Raw genomic sequence first — 17,669 nt, forward strand, 5'->3', positions numbered from 1 at the left:
CCCGCTTCTGAGGAGAATTTGGAGCATATAGCTGACCCTATCCTTCCTCGTCCCAGATCCAAACGGGTGTCGACTACTGTAGACTATCCCGTGTCCCTGGGAAGATAGCCCTAAAACCCAACAGACATAGCTTCGGTGCCTTAAAGGCACCTACCTTGAGGTCACTGACATGTGGGCCAAACCCAACACATCCTTAGTTGGTATATTAGGTTTGTCTTGTCTTACGTCAAACTTTCCCGCTTTGACCATAACTATAAAAAAAGCATGTCAATATTCACAATATCAAATCAATATCAACAAAGTTCATCATAAATAAGTTGGCATTGTAAATATTTTTCATGTTTTTAAACATTTTTTTGTCAAGCTCTGTGTAAGACGAACATAATACGCGGAGCAAAGGGAAACGGAGGGAGTGATTCGATATTGGAATCCGTATCCGACCGTGTCCGTCCCGGCTCCAAATTCGGGGGAAAAGAAAGAGGTGAAATCGGATAACCCGGCCCGCTTCGGTGTGGCCCCGAATCAAAAATCGTCGTCATAAAAGGTCCCCGAACCTGAAGCCGTCATCCTCCGTTCAAGTCAGCCATGGCGCCGCCGCAGCACGCCCCCCGCCGCCCCTACAAGCGCCCGGCCATCTCCGACCAGCAGCGCCGCCGCGACTCCGCCCTCCAGACCCAGTCCGCCCGCCGCGCCGACGCCCAGGCGCGCGCGCGCAGCCTCGCCAACTCCCTGCTCTCTCCCCAACCCTCCTCCCCCGCCGCCGCCGACCAACCCCCGCCCTCCCCCGACGCCCCCGACGAACGCGGACATGATCCCACCGTCGCCGACGTCGCCTCGGCCGCAGCCAAGCTCCGCGGCCCCGACCAGCGCCGCTGGTTCGCCCGCCAGATCATGCTCCCGGAGTGGATGGTCGACGCCCCTCCCCACCTCGCCCGCGACTGGTAATTCCCCATCTCCCCTCATCTTGATTCTACTTATTCGATTTGGCTCTAGTTCCCTCCAAAGATGACTATTTGATTATGGATAGCAATACGCATGCCCTTGCCAGTTCATCCTCACCCATACTGTAGCTATTTTTGTGCTCTTCTAGCTAGAACACAGTTGACTACAGCTTACTTTACCCTACTGTTGCGAAATAGCACTGGTATTACACTGACAAGTCAAGTTATTACAGATGAAGAAGGATTGACATTGTTTAAACATTTTTTCTGTATATGCAGGCATGTTTCTGCCAGACCCGCTGGCAAACGATGCATGGTCGTGTCGTCGAACGGCATCACGATTAGCAGGCTCCGTAACGGAACCATTCTTCACCGGTTCCCCTCCGCCTTACCCAACGGGTCCAAGAAAGGACTCTCTGGTCCTGCAAGCTCCTACTCTATCCTTGACTGCATATTCCATGAGGTACCCAAGCAAACAATTTTTATTTTGATGTCATTCGCAGCTGGATTTTGTTTGCTTTTGGGCCTGTTCTAACCTTTCTGTTGCTGTTGTGCTGCAGCCTGATGAGACGTACTACATCGTTGATATGATTTGTTGGCGAGGCTATTCGCTCTATGATTGCACTGCTGAGTTCAGATTTTTCTGGGTGAACTCCAAGCTTACGGAGACTTCTGCTGGCGATCCTCCATCGACATACCATCGGTATAGATTCAGTGCTGTTCCTATGTATGAGTCCACGCTTGATGGCCTTCAGGCAGCATATTCGGGAAGCACACCTTATGTTAAAGATGGCTTGCTGTTCTATAACAAGTAACTTCTGTTTCCAGACCTTTATTAATATGTTTACTCCATTTTACAGTTTACACCATTGAATTGCTGATTTAGGTGATTTTTGTTTTCTAATCAGGCATGCACATTATCAAGCTGGAATCACACCCCTTACGCTAGTATGGAAAGACGAGACTTGCAGCCAATATCTTCTTGATACGGATAGTGAGGGACAAGTTCCAACTGAGCAACACGTAGGTTCTTTTTCTCTATTATTCTGTTCATGTTGTAGCCATTATAAATTGCTCTTTTCTTAAAAATAAGAAAATAATTGTTGTGCCTGCTACTACTGCTTCACTTCATCCCTTAATAGTTTTACTGACCTTGTTTTGTCCATTGGTATCAGGTTGTGTTGGAGCTGCAAGAGGATGGAAAGCTAGTTACTTCTGATGATCCTCCAATTGCATTTGGTAGCTTGGACAACGAACTTATCCAGAAGGTACGATTTTGAAATGCAGCTTATTTCCACAAAATATAAGTAAATTAGCATGCAGGCTCTGAGTCCTGGTGCAAATAAACTTAAGTTCTTAAAATGTGCCGCCACATCGCCTACCATGTAGAGGCTTAGAGCATCATCTTATAGCTGATTGCGACTAATATCTGGTTCATGTCCATGCTCGTTCCTTAATTCTGTGGTGATGCACTTAGGTTTGACAAATTGTTTTTTTTTTTGGACTTCACATGCTCTTTCTCATTTTACATGCCTTCCTGTAGAGTGATCGCCTGTCTGTATCCCACTTCTGAATATGTTTTAAGCACAAACATACTAATGTGATCGTGCTTTTTGTGCAGTCAAACCTGCGGCCTGGGAACCTTCTTCGCTTCAGTGTAAGAGATGAAAGTGTGAAACTTGTGGATGGGAAGATGGAGATTGGTCAGCTGCAACTTGCCGGGAAGCTGAACCGTTCTCGTACTTCCGCTGACAGCCACTCCAAAGTAAGTGACACATGACCATGCACTGATTCAACCAATGTTTCTGTATCCACCACATGTAGCTAACTTGTTGATTTTGTGTGTTCAGGTTTTGTTCCAGTATGCTGCCAGGCATGCTCCTCTGAGAATTGAGGATCTGGTAGCCTCTGTTCAATCAAACAGTATGGAGATTGAATCCACAGATGTTGAAATGCAAGGTTGAGGTGAGGGAGCGCCGATTTCAATATCATGTTTTTGCCACATAGTGAATTCTCGTGCTGCTGATTTGGCTGCCCTTATTCTGCAGTTTATTTGTATCTTTCACCTTTTCGAACATGTGTAATGGCAGTCATTCAAGGCTGAAGGAATACATGTGCCAATTTTGGCATTTGAGTGGATACCATGTTAGGTTGAAGTAGATGCAAAACGAGACCAAGGTTCGTCTCACTCTCTTATTAATGCGTGGTGTTGAACCAGACACTTGTAAAATCACTCAATATCTTATGTTTCGTGGACGAATTTCAGTACCAGGTTTTGATAAAATACACACATGTGTCTGCTTTTAGGAAACCTGCTGATAGCGAGTCATGGTTTTACACAAGGTCTTGAAACAATCATTTGGATTCTTGTGTTGGCAACTTAATGAGTTGTCAACTGCTCTAGTGTACACGGTAAAAAAAAAACTTTTGAGGTCGGTTCCCTTCGTAAATAATACTCTTGTGCACATATATGGCAGGGGTGAGCTCGCTGTGGCATTCAGGTGGCGATTTGAGCAAACGACGTGATGGTCTGGAAGCCGTGATCCTCAGGAAGCGGCGCGTTTCCAGGCCTGATCGATATTAGCACCTCAAGACCTGCAAAACCAGTAGATGAATCAAGCCATCTGTGAGTATGCGAAAGGCAAGCACTATGGATTTACGATGCAGCTCATTTTGTGAAGTGCTGCTTTTTTTTATCTTGTGTCTGAAACATATATTACTGCGTTCTTTTGAGTGAGTGTGTGTGGAAGTTACTCGAACGCCCCCCGCAAGGAAACGTTATTTCGGCGAAATGCTGTGTTTTATTCAGTTATGTAGTACTCCCTCCGTCCCAAAATTCTTGTCTTAGATTTGTCCAAATACTGATGTATCAAGTCACGTTTTAGTATTAGATACATCCGTATCTAGACAAATGTAAGACAAGAATTTTAGGACGGAGGGAGTATAACTCAACGATTGATTGTTGGAGAACAAGAGTTCACTAGATTATGAGTGAGATAGTTCATGCTGTTGTGAGGACAGAATTTGTGAGTGAGACTAAAAGAAGGAGGGAGGGAGGGGATGATGTGATCAGTGTGGCTGGTGCTGACCTGCATCCCTTGCGGCGGTGGCTTCCTGGTGGACATCGGTCAGGAAGAGTATCTGGGACGGGCTGTCGACGCCGAGGGTCTGCCAGATCTCGTAGTAACTGCGAGACTCTTTCTTGCCTCTGCAACCTCAGCATCCATGGCATCAGGGTTCAAATGCAGATGAAATGGGATGTACAGTGATGATATCTACATTGCTACCGTGCGCGTACCCGACGTTGGTGTCGAAGAAGGCGGAGAGATACCGCCGGAGGTCGCCGTGGGCGGCGGTGTTGCCGAAGATGAGCCGCTGCGCCTCCCTGCTCCCGCTGGAGTAGATGTAGCTCTTAACCCCTTTGCGGTCCCACTCCGCGAGAGCTTGGACGACGTCGTCGTAGACTTCCCCCTTGATCTCACCGCTCTCGAAGCCCCGCCGCCACACGCGGCCCTGCAGCTGCTTGAGCGCCGTGAGCTTCCGGTCCGCGTCGATCATGGCCTGCACGTTGGCCACCAGCGCGTCGATGGTCTTGTCTTGGTCGGTGTCGTCGGGCTGTGGGAGTGGGACGGCGCCGGGGACCCCCTCGGCCAGGTCCTTGTCGATTTGTGCGCGGAGGAGGGCGATGTCTTCCCGGGTCTGCTGGGTGTGGTATGTGGCGGCGAGGTGGGCGCGGGCGTTGGCACATGCGTAGGGGAAAAGCACGTCGGCGACGAAGGAGATGGGGGTGGTGGTGCCCTCGATGTCCATGACCACGCATCGCTGCACAAGAACATACTTGCACAGTTACAGACATAGTACTACATGATACATCCATCACAGGAAGAGTGGGTTGTAGGTGGCACACACTATATCGTTTGTTGATAAGCTGTAGGAGCTGTCAGCTGCTGCTGCTGCAACGACGGTTCTGGCCGCCGGTGACCGCTTCTCGGAAATAACGAGGAAACGGAGAAGATGTCGATACGGAGCGCAGGAGGAGGGGACTCGATCCACACCGCAACCCCGCCTTGCTCACACCCTGGATTAAGTTCAGAATTGCCAATTATTCCTATATTATTTCGATTTACTAGTTCAATTGGAGGTAGGATAGGAGGAGAGAATGAGTGCTCATACATACTAGTACATTCTTACCTACCCTGGTGGTGTGGTGGTGTGGAACGGGAGAAGCATCTCGGAAGGAGCAGCCGGAGCCGGAGAAGAAGCCGGTGGAGGTGGATGCACAGGCGGAGGAGGCAACAAGAAGCGGAAGAAACATCTCGACGCCGCCGCAGCCGAGTCACTACTCACTAGTGGTGGTTGGCACTGCGTCGTCATCCCATAACTCTATTGTCTGTCTCTATTCTCTGGATCTGGATCAATGGAAGTGGGGAAACCTTATCGGTTTCCTTGGTGTTTTCCTTCTCTTCTTTTCTTCCACTCCCTCGGTCCCGTAATATAAGAGTGTTTTCGACGACGACACGGTGGGACTAGTCGCTAGATGATTTTGTTTTTACGCGGGTAGTGCTGAGATGTTCTCGCTGGTCCTCCCAAATTCAAAATAGCTCGGCACCTCCCCGGATTCTGCAGTGCGGCGCCATCACAACTTTCAGACGCAAATCCGAACCACTTGCCTAATGCCCTCCTACCCGGGCTCAAAATGAACAACTTGTGTGTGATTACAAGAATGGATAGGCGGCGCCGTATAAAATGCTCATTCGAAAAGTTTAAAACATTTACTGCACCCAATCTACTTTTCAGTTGCATGTATTGATGTATATATACACTCTGCTCAGCTCTACTGCTTCTTTAGTTTTGTACCACCACCACCACCACTCCAAAGCTATCTTCTACTGTATTTCATTTCATTCGTACACAGACAGACAAGACCGACATCCTACCGAAACATTTTTTGCAACAGGGTCCTGTACTCTTGGCTCCGCGACCACTCGTCCATCTCGCGGGCTCGCATCACGGGCAGAGGGTGCGACAGCTCCCTCGTCTGAGCGTTCCTGCAACACACAAGCAAATCACATTGTTCATCATCACAACAATCTCACCATGTCAGTTAACATGCAGCCTATCAAGCTCACAGGTTCATGCGGAATTGAACTGACCGGATGTACCACCCGACCGGGTTCGACGAGGCCTTGTCGTAGGAGCGGGCTTGCTCCAGGAAGGCGTCCACGTTCAGCTGGTCCGACAGGGACGGGCATCCTCCCGCGAGCTTCATCAGGACTGAGATGACAACCTCTTGACAGTAAAGTAAACACCAGCGTATCAGATTCAGATCGCATGATGCTAAAACAGATACATTCATCAGAGATTATCATCAACTATAGAGGACGAAAATAACTACTTTGCTGAATGGTACTACCTTGGGGTCTTGTACTACGAGAAGAGCCGCCCTGTCGCAGGTCAGCTCCGCGGCTCGCAGCCACCTGAACAGCTGTTCTTCAAGGAACCCGGCAACCATTCCCAAACCTGAAGAAAGTGCACACATGTAATTACATCAGATGCATTACACACAGTGATTCAGCCTCACAAATACATGAGATTGTGTGAAAGAAAGATAGAGGGCCTACCAGGCACGGTATATGCTCCCATTGTTAGTATGTTGGCAAAGGTAAGCCAGACGCCATGATCGCACTTGAGGTGACCCAGCTCATGTGCCAAAACAGCCTAACCAAAACACACAACTCCACATGAGTAATTTGCATACATTCAGCATGTAGCTAGCCGTTACTAGTTACTACTCGTATGTGTTAGTGATTCATCAGCCTATTTGGATGATCCTTGTTACCTGCAATTCCTTTCTAGTGAGCAGCTCCACGAGGCTAGTGTGGACGACGACGAACGGCCTTTTCCCATTTATCGCTAAGGTGTAAGCGTTAGGGACAGGGTTTTGCCGTATGTAAAAGTCGGGTGCTTCCGTGTTCAGGATTTTCGCAGCTTCGGTCATGAGCTGGTGAAGTTCAGGTAACTGAAAGGCATACAACAGGTTATGGGTTCAGTCCGGGTGCACTAAAATAAATGAGGTGATTTAGATATGATCGGTTCTGACAGAGGGACCTGGTTTTCAGAGACGAGAACCGATGATCCAATGTTTTGAAGAACCATAACTTGCTCAGAAACCGGCCCTGCATCAGCAAAATAGTGTTAGCTTCTAGAAGTAGATCATCTTGGGTACTGAAATGATAGGTGGGAAACAGAGAATCGGAGTACCTAGCAAAGCCTTGCCTATATCGTTGAGCCCTGGAATTGCTTTGAGCAGCAAAGTGTTCTGCAAAACAAGAAAATGATTAGTGGCATACATACCCATATGAGAAGAACAAATCAAACAACACACACAGAAAAGAAAAGAAAATAAATACTGTATGAACTAGGAACTGACCTGCTTGTCGAGCGGGTGGCGGAAATCGTCGGCGTCGAGGCCCTGGGCGACAGGGTCCGCGGGGGAGGCGCGTGCGTAGATGGCGCCGTAGCGCATTCCGATGAGCTTATGATGGTGGTGGCGCTGGTGGCAGGTGGCCGTGGAGGGGGAGGAGGGAGGCTTTGTGGTCCAGCAGCGGCGGCGGTGGATGGTCTGGCGAGGGAGCGTGGGGGAGAGGCAAGCCGCCATGACCACGGAACGGAGGTAGCCAGCAGTAACAAGCAGTAAAACGATGGAGCTGCAGCTGGGATTGGTAAGAAAAGAAAGGGGTCATTTGTACGGCTGTCTTGTTCATCTTCTTCCTCCTCCACGTCGCTGTCGGCTGCTCCACAGACGTGTTCCATCTCACACCGCTTTTCTTGTAACAAAATTTCTGGCCCAAATGCTCTCTCAACCTCTGAATCTATGGCCACGCTTGCTTGTGCCATGCATGGACTAGCTACCACAAATATAAAAGGATTGTCTAAAAAAACAAATATAAAGGGATTGGGTTGGCGACAGGACAAGCTACTCCTTCCTACGTCTGTCTAACCAAAGGAGCCTATGGACAATCAAGACCGTTGATACTTCTTCCGTCCGGAATTACTTGTCACCCATCCATACTTTACCTGCCACAGCGACCAAAGAGCTCATTCTACCAAAACAGAGCATGTATGGAAAAGTCACGCTGAAAATGCCTAATGGGGGTTTGAGGGTAGGGAGGCCGCTATTCGAATACCGTATTTTTACATCGCAAAAGCATTGATTTTTTCTTCTTCTTCTTCTGCATACAGAAGTAGAATCCAACTCAACTACATACAAGTCTTTGAACTTCTTTTTTGGATAAATACACGAGTCTTTGATGGACCAAAAAGTCTCCTCTATGTGAGTGTTTCTAAAATAACGGTAGCTGGAAATCCGCACTCCAAGTGACGCCCGTTTTAGTGAACACCGTACACGACCGATTTGAACCCGAATTCAGATATTACTTTTGAGTCTAACCGGGTCCTTTTTTTTCACTTCCTTTTCATTTCCAAAAGAAAATAGACAAGACAAAAACAAGACTCATTGAGCCGAGCAAAGATGCAAGCGACCTTCGGCGTGCATGAACTAGCTAACACAAATATGAAGGGACTAGTTTGCTTATCATATATAGGTTGTTCTGTGAGGTGAACTCGAGCTGCTGCTGCCCGTCGATCTCGTCCCTGGGGCCAAAAGGTAAATGATCTCATTCATTAAATTTAGATGACCAATGTTGAAAAATGCATCTAAGCTACACCAATATGAGGTGCTCTGTAACATACAAAAATGGCAAGAGATATATTCAGAAATAAAATAAGAATAACAAATATCCTCATGGATACAATGGCCTTATAAACCTGAACAGTCTGCCGTTGTGAAACCATTCTCATTGCAAAACTGCCAAAAGCTAATAAGAAAACCCAACATTCTTTTTAAAGGGACCTGCTTATCCACTAACTATAGTTACCTGGATAATTTTAGCATTCAAATTAGTAGCATTGCCGAGCTTGGGTTGAATAAATAATTTTATTAGATTAACTTAATTCAGATGGATCAACCTAATATGGTACATATATAAGAAGCTACATCAGTTTGCCATGAACATCATTCCTGTCCACAGCAAGAATTTTCAATGTGCACAAACCTTGACAAATGATGTCCAGCTCGACATTGTATGGATGCACCTGATGAGCTGAGTTGTGGGCAATCTGGCTAGCCACTCCCCTCTTCTTTTGCTTTGTCCTTGACACACTAAAGGGGCTGAGGCTCACGCAAATAACTAACAAAGCAATTTGTACAGGCCGCGTGCAATGAACCAAGCAGTACACAAAAGTATGGCGGCGACGGTGATTGCGGTTCTGCCCGGTCATCGGCTCGCCAGGCCAGGACGTGCGCCACTCAAAATTCCTGAACAATAGTGGCTGCTAATCAGCTGGAACAGGAGAAAAGAGGATTCAGGGTAACTAGCTGAAGCAGGACAAAAGATGCACTAAAACCAGCTAGAAACGATGAGGACATGTCAGCATGCATCCCTACAGAAGGGGCAAGTCGGAAGGTCTGTTTATAATATGGTAGGCATGTATGGATAATCAATTAGTCATCTTTCAAGTACAATCAGCATTACGCATTTGCAACTTTTAGAGCAATAATCACATTATATATTACATCGGCTCTATGAAATTTACTACTGCCGAGCAAAAAGGATTTACATCATACATTTGATAGTGAGAGTTTTTTTTACCAAAACAAATACAAGAACAGAATGGCGCTGAACTAAACAAAGGAAAGTCATTATAAGTATAGCAATGTTGTATTAAAAACGAAAAACAACAATATTCACTGGGATAAGATTGAAATTACATGGTCAAATAAGACCTCCATATCTCGATGAATCTCAAACTGGGATTTCGGTATCTCAATAAACCTCATATTCGGAGTTTCTAGTAGCTGCTATAATGCTTTTACAGAATGGAGCTTACCTGAAAGTAAGAATATCTTGCACAGAGGCCAAGGTATGGACTCCTTGAGTATGTGTATGACTATATAAACTGAAAATCATTCACTAGCTCTAATCTCGGTTGAAAATTTGAGAGCCAATTCTAAAGGCATCAGATTGTCTGGACCTGCAACACCCGAAGGGATAAGAATACTGGTTTTGTGTAAATCATGTACAGTAATAACATTCAACATCAATGTTGAATTTACATAACGATACTGGCAGCAACAAAGGAGCTGTACAGACTTTTTTCTAATACTACAACAATCACTGAATGTTAAACAGACCCAGGACGTGAACGACACATGATTGTTTAGGAAAAGATATCCCGTTTCAGTCACAAACTATAAAAAAGCACATGACATATCTAGCTAAGCAGCATTGCAAAATTATATGTCTACAATGACCTAAAGCATATCAGAGAATTATCATTGAATGAGATCAGAATAAAAAGAATGTTGGCAAACGAAGCTTTGTACAGTATTCACAATAGTTTGAACCTATGCAATATTAAGAAATTATCTAAACCTCTAAGCTTCCAACCTAATTGACAGAGGGACATAACAACTTATGGAAATAATAACTAAATCATGATTTGTAACAGTGTAACTGAACACAAAGCCATCGGTGCATTGTAGTACTGTGCCTACTGTGGAAAGTAACATATATCTGTAATAACAACAGATGTAGGAAAGATTTGCTGCAACCTATTTAATGGAAAGTTCCAACAAAATATTAAATAGATCGGTCAAGTCACAAACCTGCAGTCTCACAGGTGCAACACCAAGAACTCAAGATGCTGGAGCTCCATCCAGCTATGCTCATTTGTTTTCTGGAGCCAATAAGTAACTGCTACCCACAATGAATAAAAATGATGAAACATGGCAGGATGCTGCTAAGTAGTTTTCTTTGCAATCTAACCGAATAAAGATTATAAACAGGGTAGCATTATCCATGTCACACAAAATAGTACAGTGTGGCATGCAGCCCAATGCGGCAGTTCTGAAATGTTAGTTCACAAGAAAGACAGCAGAGTGGTTATTAACAATCACATCTGAAACACTGGCAGATATATAATTCAACATATAACTGCCCATCGATTTATACTGGACAAAATCAGACCTTCGGCATATCCTGGCAATCGGACATACTGAACACACTATCCTGCAAAGCGCAACTTAAAAATGGTCATAGTGAGGCATCAAAAAATGAATGTGCAAAACAGTATTATTATATTTCTTCATGGTTACCTAAATGGTTCAGAGGACCGTGTGGAGTTCAGAAGTAGAAAAATATGATCAGGATACAAAGTTGTCTTTTGTGCTCCTACAAGACTAATAACCTGAAAAAGAACGAAGAATATATATCTGTCAATAACATGAACACACAGGACTAAGGACAATAGAGATTTACATTAAACACATATAATCATGAGTGAAATACTTTGCATGAATAAAGTTCAATCAAGTTTATAGCTCACTGTGCATCGTGCAATGATACCATTCATCAAGTTCCAAAGCACAAAAGTTGCCAAAGCAACATAAACATCAAGCTTCATACGAAAAAACTGACCAGCTGAATGCATAAATAAGAGATCGGAAAACTGCAGCTGTGCCACCTAGTTGTGGCACCACATCAAATTCGTCAAATAAGCAACATCTGCAAATTTTTAGACAGGAAATTAAGATTAGAACAGATAAAATAAATTTGTATAATGAGAACTAAAAACTCACAGAATACAAATGTGTTAAAATGAATGCAAAAGCTGAAGCACCTGAGCATACATGAGTTCTAGTTGCTCCCTGAATCTTCACTGGTACCGCTTCCCACATCAAGAATGAGACCTCGTGGTAACTTCACAAGCCATCTTGGTATCCACAACTAGATATGAAATTTTGCGAGTCCTCAGAGGCTTACAACCATAGTGAAAATTACTTCTCTGAAAGAAATAAACTAGAAACGAACCTGAACAAAGTGTTTTCATCACAGGTAATTAGGCTCCCTTGAGTCGGAATGCAGGGTGAAACCAATAGTCCTTAAAGCTGTGCTGATGCAGTGATGCTAGAACTGCAGAAAATAAAGTGGTCAGAATCAAAATCGCAAATAAATATGACCAAGCATATCAAATTCTTTACCTCGGTAACCAAGCATCTACCCAAGTCCTGGATTGGCCAGAAGATGACATCAGGGCCTCATTCTTAAGCAGAGCATTTTGGTTCAAAAGGGTTTTGAGTCATCAAGTAAACATTTCAGCTGAAATAAGCATATCATACTCCTCAATGTCATCATCTTTCTTCATCATTCCAGTAAGATCATCAAGCTTTTCATAGATGCTAAGAGAGTCGGGGTGTTTCTTGTCTTGTACAAGAAATAAGCTTGTCTTGTTCCCTACTGTGACCCAACTACATCCCGGAAATTTTGTTACTCCATTTTCTCGCATTGCTTCTCTGGCTATCTTAGCTTCACCCCAGTTACCAGCTGCAGCATGTAAGCCTGAAACCAACACATATGTAGACGAGTTTTCTGGTTCCAACTCGGTAAGTTTTTTTGCTGCAACTTTCCCCCTTTCTTCATCATTGTGCATTCTGCATCCTGCAAGGTATGTCGCCCAGATCACACCATCAGGTCTGAAAGGCAACTGGTTAATAACTTCTTCAGCCTCTTCAAGATGACCACCTCGTCCAAGGAGATCAATAAAACACGCATAATGATCTACTCTAGGCTTTAATCCATAGACTTTGTTCATAGAATCAAAGTAATGCCGACCCACAGAAATTAAGCCAGCATGAGCACAAGCGATTAGGACACCAAGGAATGTAACGTCATCAGGCTTTAGTTGTGACTTCTGCATTTTCTGAAAAAGCAGAAGTGCTTCGTCAGCATAACCATTCTTTGCAAATCCAACAATCATGGAGTTCCATAACGTGATGCTTTGCTTGTTTTCCAATTGTTTGAAGGCTTCAAAGGATGAGGTGATATCCCCACACTTGGAGTACATGTCTATGAGGGCACTAGTTGAAGTTTCATAAGAATTAAATCCAGATTTAATGATGAGCCCATGTATCTCTTTCCCGTCGTTAAGAGCTGTCATTTCTGAACAAGCTTTGAGAATACTAGCGAAGGTCGCCTCATCTGAGTGAACATCATAACTGCGCATTCTCCAAAATGATACCAATGATTGCAAACTGTAACCATTTTGAGCATACCCTGAAATGATAGCTGTCCACTCAAGCAGGCTTTTGTGATCTGGCATCTCTGTCAAGAGTTTGTCGGCATCCTCAGGCATTTTGGACTTCAAATATATCCGGATCAGTAAAACACCAAGGGAAGAATCATCAGTCAGAAGACCAGACTTCATTGTGTAACAATGAGCTTGTTTGCCAACAATTGAACTGAGAAGTCCAGTACAACCAGAAAGAATGCTTGAAAATGTAAAGCTGGAGGGCTTTAAACGATCTCTAAGAACCTGCTGAAACAACTGTATAGCTTCATCATCTCTATCGTTCTGCACAAGACACGCAATCAGAGCATTTATTGGGACTATACTACTTGCATCTACCTGTGCCAAAACCTTCCTACAAGATTCCACATCTCCATGCTTAGAATATAAATCAATCAGAGAGCTACCAACAGCATGATTAGAGCAGATACTATACTTCATTGCTAGGCAGTGGATTTGCTTTCCAGTCTCAGTAGCTCGAATATTGGAACATGCATTAACTACAGTAGCAAAAGACACCTCATCTAGTGTTATACCATCCGCATTCATCAATCCAAGCATACCAATTGCTGCTTCCTCTTCTCCATTATGTGCAAGTCCAACTATAAGGGCATTCCAGGATACACTATCCTTGTAAGGAATCAGATTGAATAATGTTTTCGCATCATCTGTAGCTCCAAATTTGGAGTGCATATCTAATGTTGCATTAGCAACAAGCAAGCTTGCAGCCATGCCATTCTTGATTGTCACACACTGCACTTGTCTTCCCAGGCAATGTGAATCCAAGTAGGCACATGCACCAAGAACACTGACAAACGTGAACTCATCAGCCTCAAGACCAAGCCTCGTCATATACCAGAACATTTGGATGGCCTCTTCTTGTAGCTCATTTCGAACAAGCCCATTGAGCATCGCATTCCACATGACAATGTTCCTCTCACGGGAGAAATAAAACACAGACTTCGCCTCACTAATGCAACCACATTTCGCATAAAGGTTGATCAGAGAACTACCCACGAAAACATTTGCATCCAAGCCATGCCTTACCGAGGACGCGTGGAACTGTCGACCTTCAACAGACGCCTTCATATTGGCTGCTGCGCTTAGCATGCTGGCAAAAGTCGATCTACTGGGCCATAATCCCTGCCTCTTCATGTCCTTATACAATCCAAAGACCTCATGCTTGATCCCACTCTGTTGCGCATAACTGGAGATGACAGCGTTCCAAGCAACCATGCTCGGCGCCGGCATCCTCTTCAGCAAGGCCCTAGCATCATCCAGCCTACCCAAGCTCGCAAGAATGGAAATTACGGTGACACAAGTCACTTGGTCCGGAGAAGATCCCATCTTCAACATTCTCGAGAACAAAGACAATGCTTCCCCGTATCTTCCAGCTCGGTGGTACCCAGAGATCATGCTCGTCCAGCACACGGTGTCCGGGCATGCGATTCCGCCGAACACCCTGCGGGCATCCCCCACGCGGCCGCACCTGGGATCCTCTCTGATCATTAAGACAGACCATCAGAGTCTGAAATACATAACTGAACAAAGGATATCAGAAGGAATCTAGCACAAGTTAATGCTTAAACTACTGGAATTCACTTACACCATTGAGTACAAGAAAGGAAAGGAGAACAAAGCAGCTGATGCCTTATCTAGGAGGCCTCAAGCAATGTCTATATCAATAGCAGTACCTAGTTGGATAGATCAAATTGAAGATTATATTCTTATAAGGCAGATGATAAATGCAAACACCTCATTGAGCAACTAACTGCAGGCAGTCAATCCTTGCCCCTTTATACATATACAGCAGGTGTATTGAGATATAAGAAAAGGATCTACATAGGATCTGCCACTGACTTCCAACAGAAACTGCTTTCCACCTTCCACTCCTCTCCTGTTGGGGGACACTCGGGAGTAAGGGCCACTTACCACATAATCAAGAGGATTTTCTATTGGCCAAACCTTAAACAACACACTGAGAAATTCATCCAGCAATGCCCAGTTTGCCAGAGAGCTAAGGGAGAACATTGTCATTACCCTGGACTGCTTGATCCACTACCTATCCTAGATATGGCTTGGAGAGACATTTCCATGGACTTTGTGGAAGGATTACCAAAGTCTCAGGGCAAAGATGTGATACTGGTGGTAGTAGACAGGTTTACAAAATACTCACACTTCATTGCCCTATCTCATCCATTTACTGTAAATTATGTGCTGCAAGCATTCATTGATAATGTGTTCAAACTACATGGTCTCCCAGTGTCTATGGTTACTGACAGAGACACCATATTCACTAGTAATTTTTGGCAAGCCTTATTCAAATCTCTGGGAGTGCAACTCAACATGAGCACAACACACCACCCCCAGTCTGATGGCCAAACTAAGAGGGTGAACCAGTGTTTAGAAGCTTATCTCAGAGTTATGGCATTTCAAGAACCAAAGAAATGGTGCTCCTGGCTGTCCATGGCAGAGTGGTGGTTCAATACTTCTTATCACACAACAACAAAATATACACCCTTTCAGTGCTTGTATGGTTTCCCTCCTCCACTCTTTGGTGAGGTTTCAATCCCTGGACCTAGTGACATAGATGCTCAGTCATTCTTGCAACAGAGGGAAGATATGCAGCAGCAATTAAAGCAGAACCTGCTAGTTGCCCAACAACGAATGAAGAAATATGCTGATGCTAAACGCACAGAAAGACACTTTACAGAGGGAGAGATGGTATATCTCAAAATGCAGCCATATCGATTAGCTGCTTTTGGCATCAGAACTGGATTGAAACTAGCCACAAAATTCTATGGGCCTTTTCGCATAATACAAAAGATTGGGAATTCTGCTTACAAGTTACTGTTGCCTGACAATGCACAAATACACAATGTGTTTCATGTGAGTCAGCTCAAGCGCCATATTGGACCTACAGTTGTCCCTGCTCCAGGATTACCACTTGTGGACGCCGTTGGCAAGATCAAAGTGGCTCCAATCATGGTTTTGGAAACGCGTGCAGTTCCTCGTCCTCCCAAACTAGTAACGCAGTGGCTCGTTCAATGGCTGAACATGTCCCCGGAAGAAGCTACATGGGAAGATGCTAACTTCATCAAGTTCACCTTCCCGGAGTTCTTCAACGCAACCATCCGAGCGTGGTTCCAACAAAAGGATCCTCGAGGGCAAGGATCGTCTTCTGGGGAGGGCAATTGTCAGGACCCTGCAACTCAAATGCAGTTACCTGACGAACTGAACACCTTAACTGAAGAAATCTGCAGCGAGGATGAAGCGTTACTCACATGGGAGATGGACAGCCAAGATTGAAGGCGTTAAGTGACGATCAACGGCGCTCGTCTCCAACGGTCTCCTGTTCCTCGTCACGCCGTTGCCGTCAATAGCTGGACACCTACAGTCAGAAGCAGAGCACGTGCGAGGCACCACCGCGGCTACTTATCTCCTCCTCCAAGCAATCCCTCGGCATCTTTCCCCATTCTACAAGTTGTACTTCCTAGCGTAGCTCTAGAACCCTAAATCACTCTGTAGAATTTGGGATCGATCCTCAACCTGTACCTGTACCTGCTACTTATTCTAAATTTTAATCGAATCGGGGCTAGTTCGAGTGATCTGGTGTGTTTGCTTGATATCTGGTCCTGTCATGTTGTGTGTGCGAGGCCAGCGCCGCCATCGTCGTTCCATGGATCAAGTTCTCGCTACCATCGACGTTCTGTCTAACACTGTTTCTTAGGGAGGAAGAAGATGGAGGATGTGAAGGCGACTAGAAAGCACGGGATCCCACCACTTCCGCTGTTTCGCACCCTGCCTCCGGCAGCGACGCCTTCGATCTTTCTCCAAGCCGAGCTCCTCATATGTGACTGTGCTCCGATAGGCGAGCTTCAGGAGAACAAGAGGTACATGCTAAGCGGCTAACTCTTTTGTCTCCACACTTGTCCCCCCAACCCTTCTCCCAAAACTCACTTCCAATAGTGGTTCAGTGTTGAGCTGTAGTCAATATATAGAGATAATTTTCTTCTGATAATTGTACAGGTTTGTGAAGGAAAAGAAAAGAAAAGGAATAAGCTGCAGTAAAATTTTGGTGAAGAACATTTTTCCATAGCTTCTGAACATGTTGGTCCTCAGATTTTGATTTTTGATGATTTGTAGTTCAGGCATCCTTTTTGTATTCGATAACTCACATACTACTTGATGTTGCATGGTCTACAGTCAAATCACCACTTGAAGAAGAAGAGGTGGCTGGGCCGGACTGTGCTAATATGTCCGAGAGAAAACCTTAGCCGCTGGCAGAAACGTGGTGCTCGGATGGCTCCTTCCCCCTCCCTCTCCGCCTCACCCTCCCCCCCTCCCCCCATGCCCCGGCCACCCCGCTCCCCGCGTTGGCTCGCCGGTCGCTGCCCGGTCCTCCCCCTCTCGCCTAGCAGGTGGGCTTTCTCTCCCCTCCCCTGGCTCCCCACGGGTGGGGTTTTCCCCCCTGTCCTCTCCGCTGCCGGCGCTCGGATCTCGTTTTTGGGTCCTCTCGTCCGATGAGGAGGTCTCGCTGTC

General features: G+C 45.4%; 4 protein-coding genes across 10 annotated transcripts; 1 reads left to right on the forward strand and 3 right to left on the reverse strand.

The window, feature by feature from the left end:
* Positions 1-505: 505 nt before the first annotated feature.
* On the forward strand, positions 506-3,749 carry LOC123068716 (snurportin-1). 3 transcript variants are annotated; one of them, XR_006431962.1, is made up of 9 exons: positions 506-941; positions 1,221-1,404; positions 1,502-1,752; positions 1,850-1,964; positions 2,117-2,209; positions 2,563-2,706; positions 2,792-2,906; positions 2,990-3,119; positions 3,419-3,749. XR_006431962.1 is itself a non-coding variant. In XM_044491340.1 (8 exons), exons 1-7 carry the CDS (start codon positions 586-588, stop codon positions 2,903-2,905), a joined length of 1,257 nt encoding a protein of 418 aa, XP_044347275.1. In that variant the 5' UTR covers positions 506-585; the 3' UTR covers position 2,906; positions 3,419-3,749. The 3 variants fall into 3 exon arrangements, 1 of the variants encoding a protein (XP_044347275.1); XR_006431963.1 differs by having other exon boundaries at positions 3,032-3,119; XM_044491340.1 differs by lacking the exon at positions 2,990-3,119.
* LOC123068717 (probable bifunctional methylthioribulose-1-phosphate dehydratase/enolase-phosphatase E1) lies at positions 3,194-5,535 on the reverse strand. 2 transcript variants are annotated; one of them, XM_044491343.1, is made up of 5 exons: positions 5,137-5,535; positions 4,851-5,019; positions 4,240-4,763; positions 4,031-4,149; positions 3,194-3,536 (listed from the first exon to the last, which is right to left on the reverse strand). In XM_044491343.1, the coding sequence occupies exons 3-5, from the start codon at positions 4,749-4,751 to the stop codon at positions 3,439-3,441; spliced, it is 729 nt and encodes a 242-aa protein (XP_044347278.1). In that variant the 5' UTR covers positions 4,752-4,763; positions 4,851-5,019; positions 5,137-5,535; the 3' UTR covers positions 3,194-3,438. The 2 variants fall into 2 exon arrangements, with proteins under 2 accessions (XP_044347278.1, XP_044347276.1); XM_044491341.1 differs by having other exon boundaries at positions 5,133-5,535.
* Positions 5,536-5,688: 153 nt separating this feature from the next.
* On the reverse strand, positions 5,689-7,136 carry LOC123068718 (protease HtpX homolog). The gene is made up of 6 exons (XM_044491344.1): positions 7,050-7,136; positions 6,781-6,960; positions 6,563-6,659; positions 6,355-6,461; positions 6,095-6,228; positions 5,689-5,989 (listed from the first exon to the last, which is right to left on the reverse strand). The coding sequence occupies exons 1-6, from the start codon at positions 7,095-7,097 to the stop codon at positions 5,875-5,877; spliced, it is 681 nt and encodes a 226-aa protein (XP_044347279.1). The 5' UTR covers positions 7,098-7,136; the 3' UTR covers positions 5,689-5,874.
* A 472-nt stretch (positions 7,137-7,608) lies between these two features.
* Positions 7,609-14,620, reverse strand: LOC123068715 (pentatricopeptide repeat-containing protein At3g09040, mitochondrial; the record flags this gene model as incomplete). 4 transcript variants are annotated; one of them, XM_044491337.1, is given in 9 exon segments in its annotated part: positions 7,609-8,594; positions 9,056-9,343; positions 9,891-10,034; positions 10,669-11,071; positions 11,158-11,249; positions 11,480-11,566; positions 11,682-11,788; positions 11,873-11,974; positions 12,043-14,620. In XM_044491337.1, a coding segment is annotated over 1 exon segment (2,477 nt), but the record flags the coding sequence as incomplete, so codon positions are not given.
* Between the last annotated feature and the right edge of the window lie 3,049 nt (positions 14,621-17,669).

This window comes from Triticum aestivum, chromosome 3B (genome assembly GCF_018294505.1).
Source record: "Triticum aestivum cultivar Chinese Spring chromosome 3B, IWGSC CS RefSeq v2.1, whole genome shotgun sequence".
Lineage (NCBI taxonomy): Eukaryota > Viridiplantae > Streptophyta > Magnoliopsida > Poales > Poaceae > Triticum > Triticum aestivum.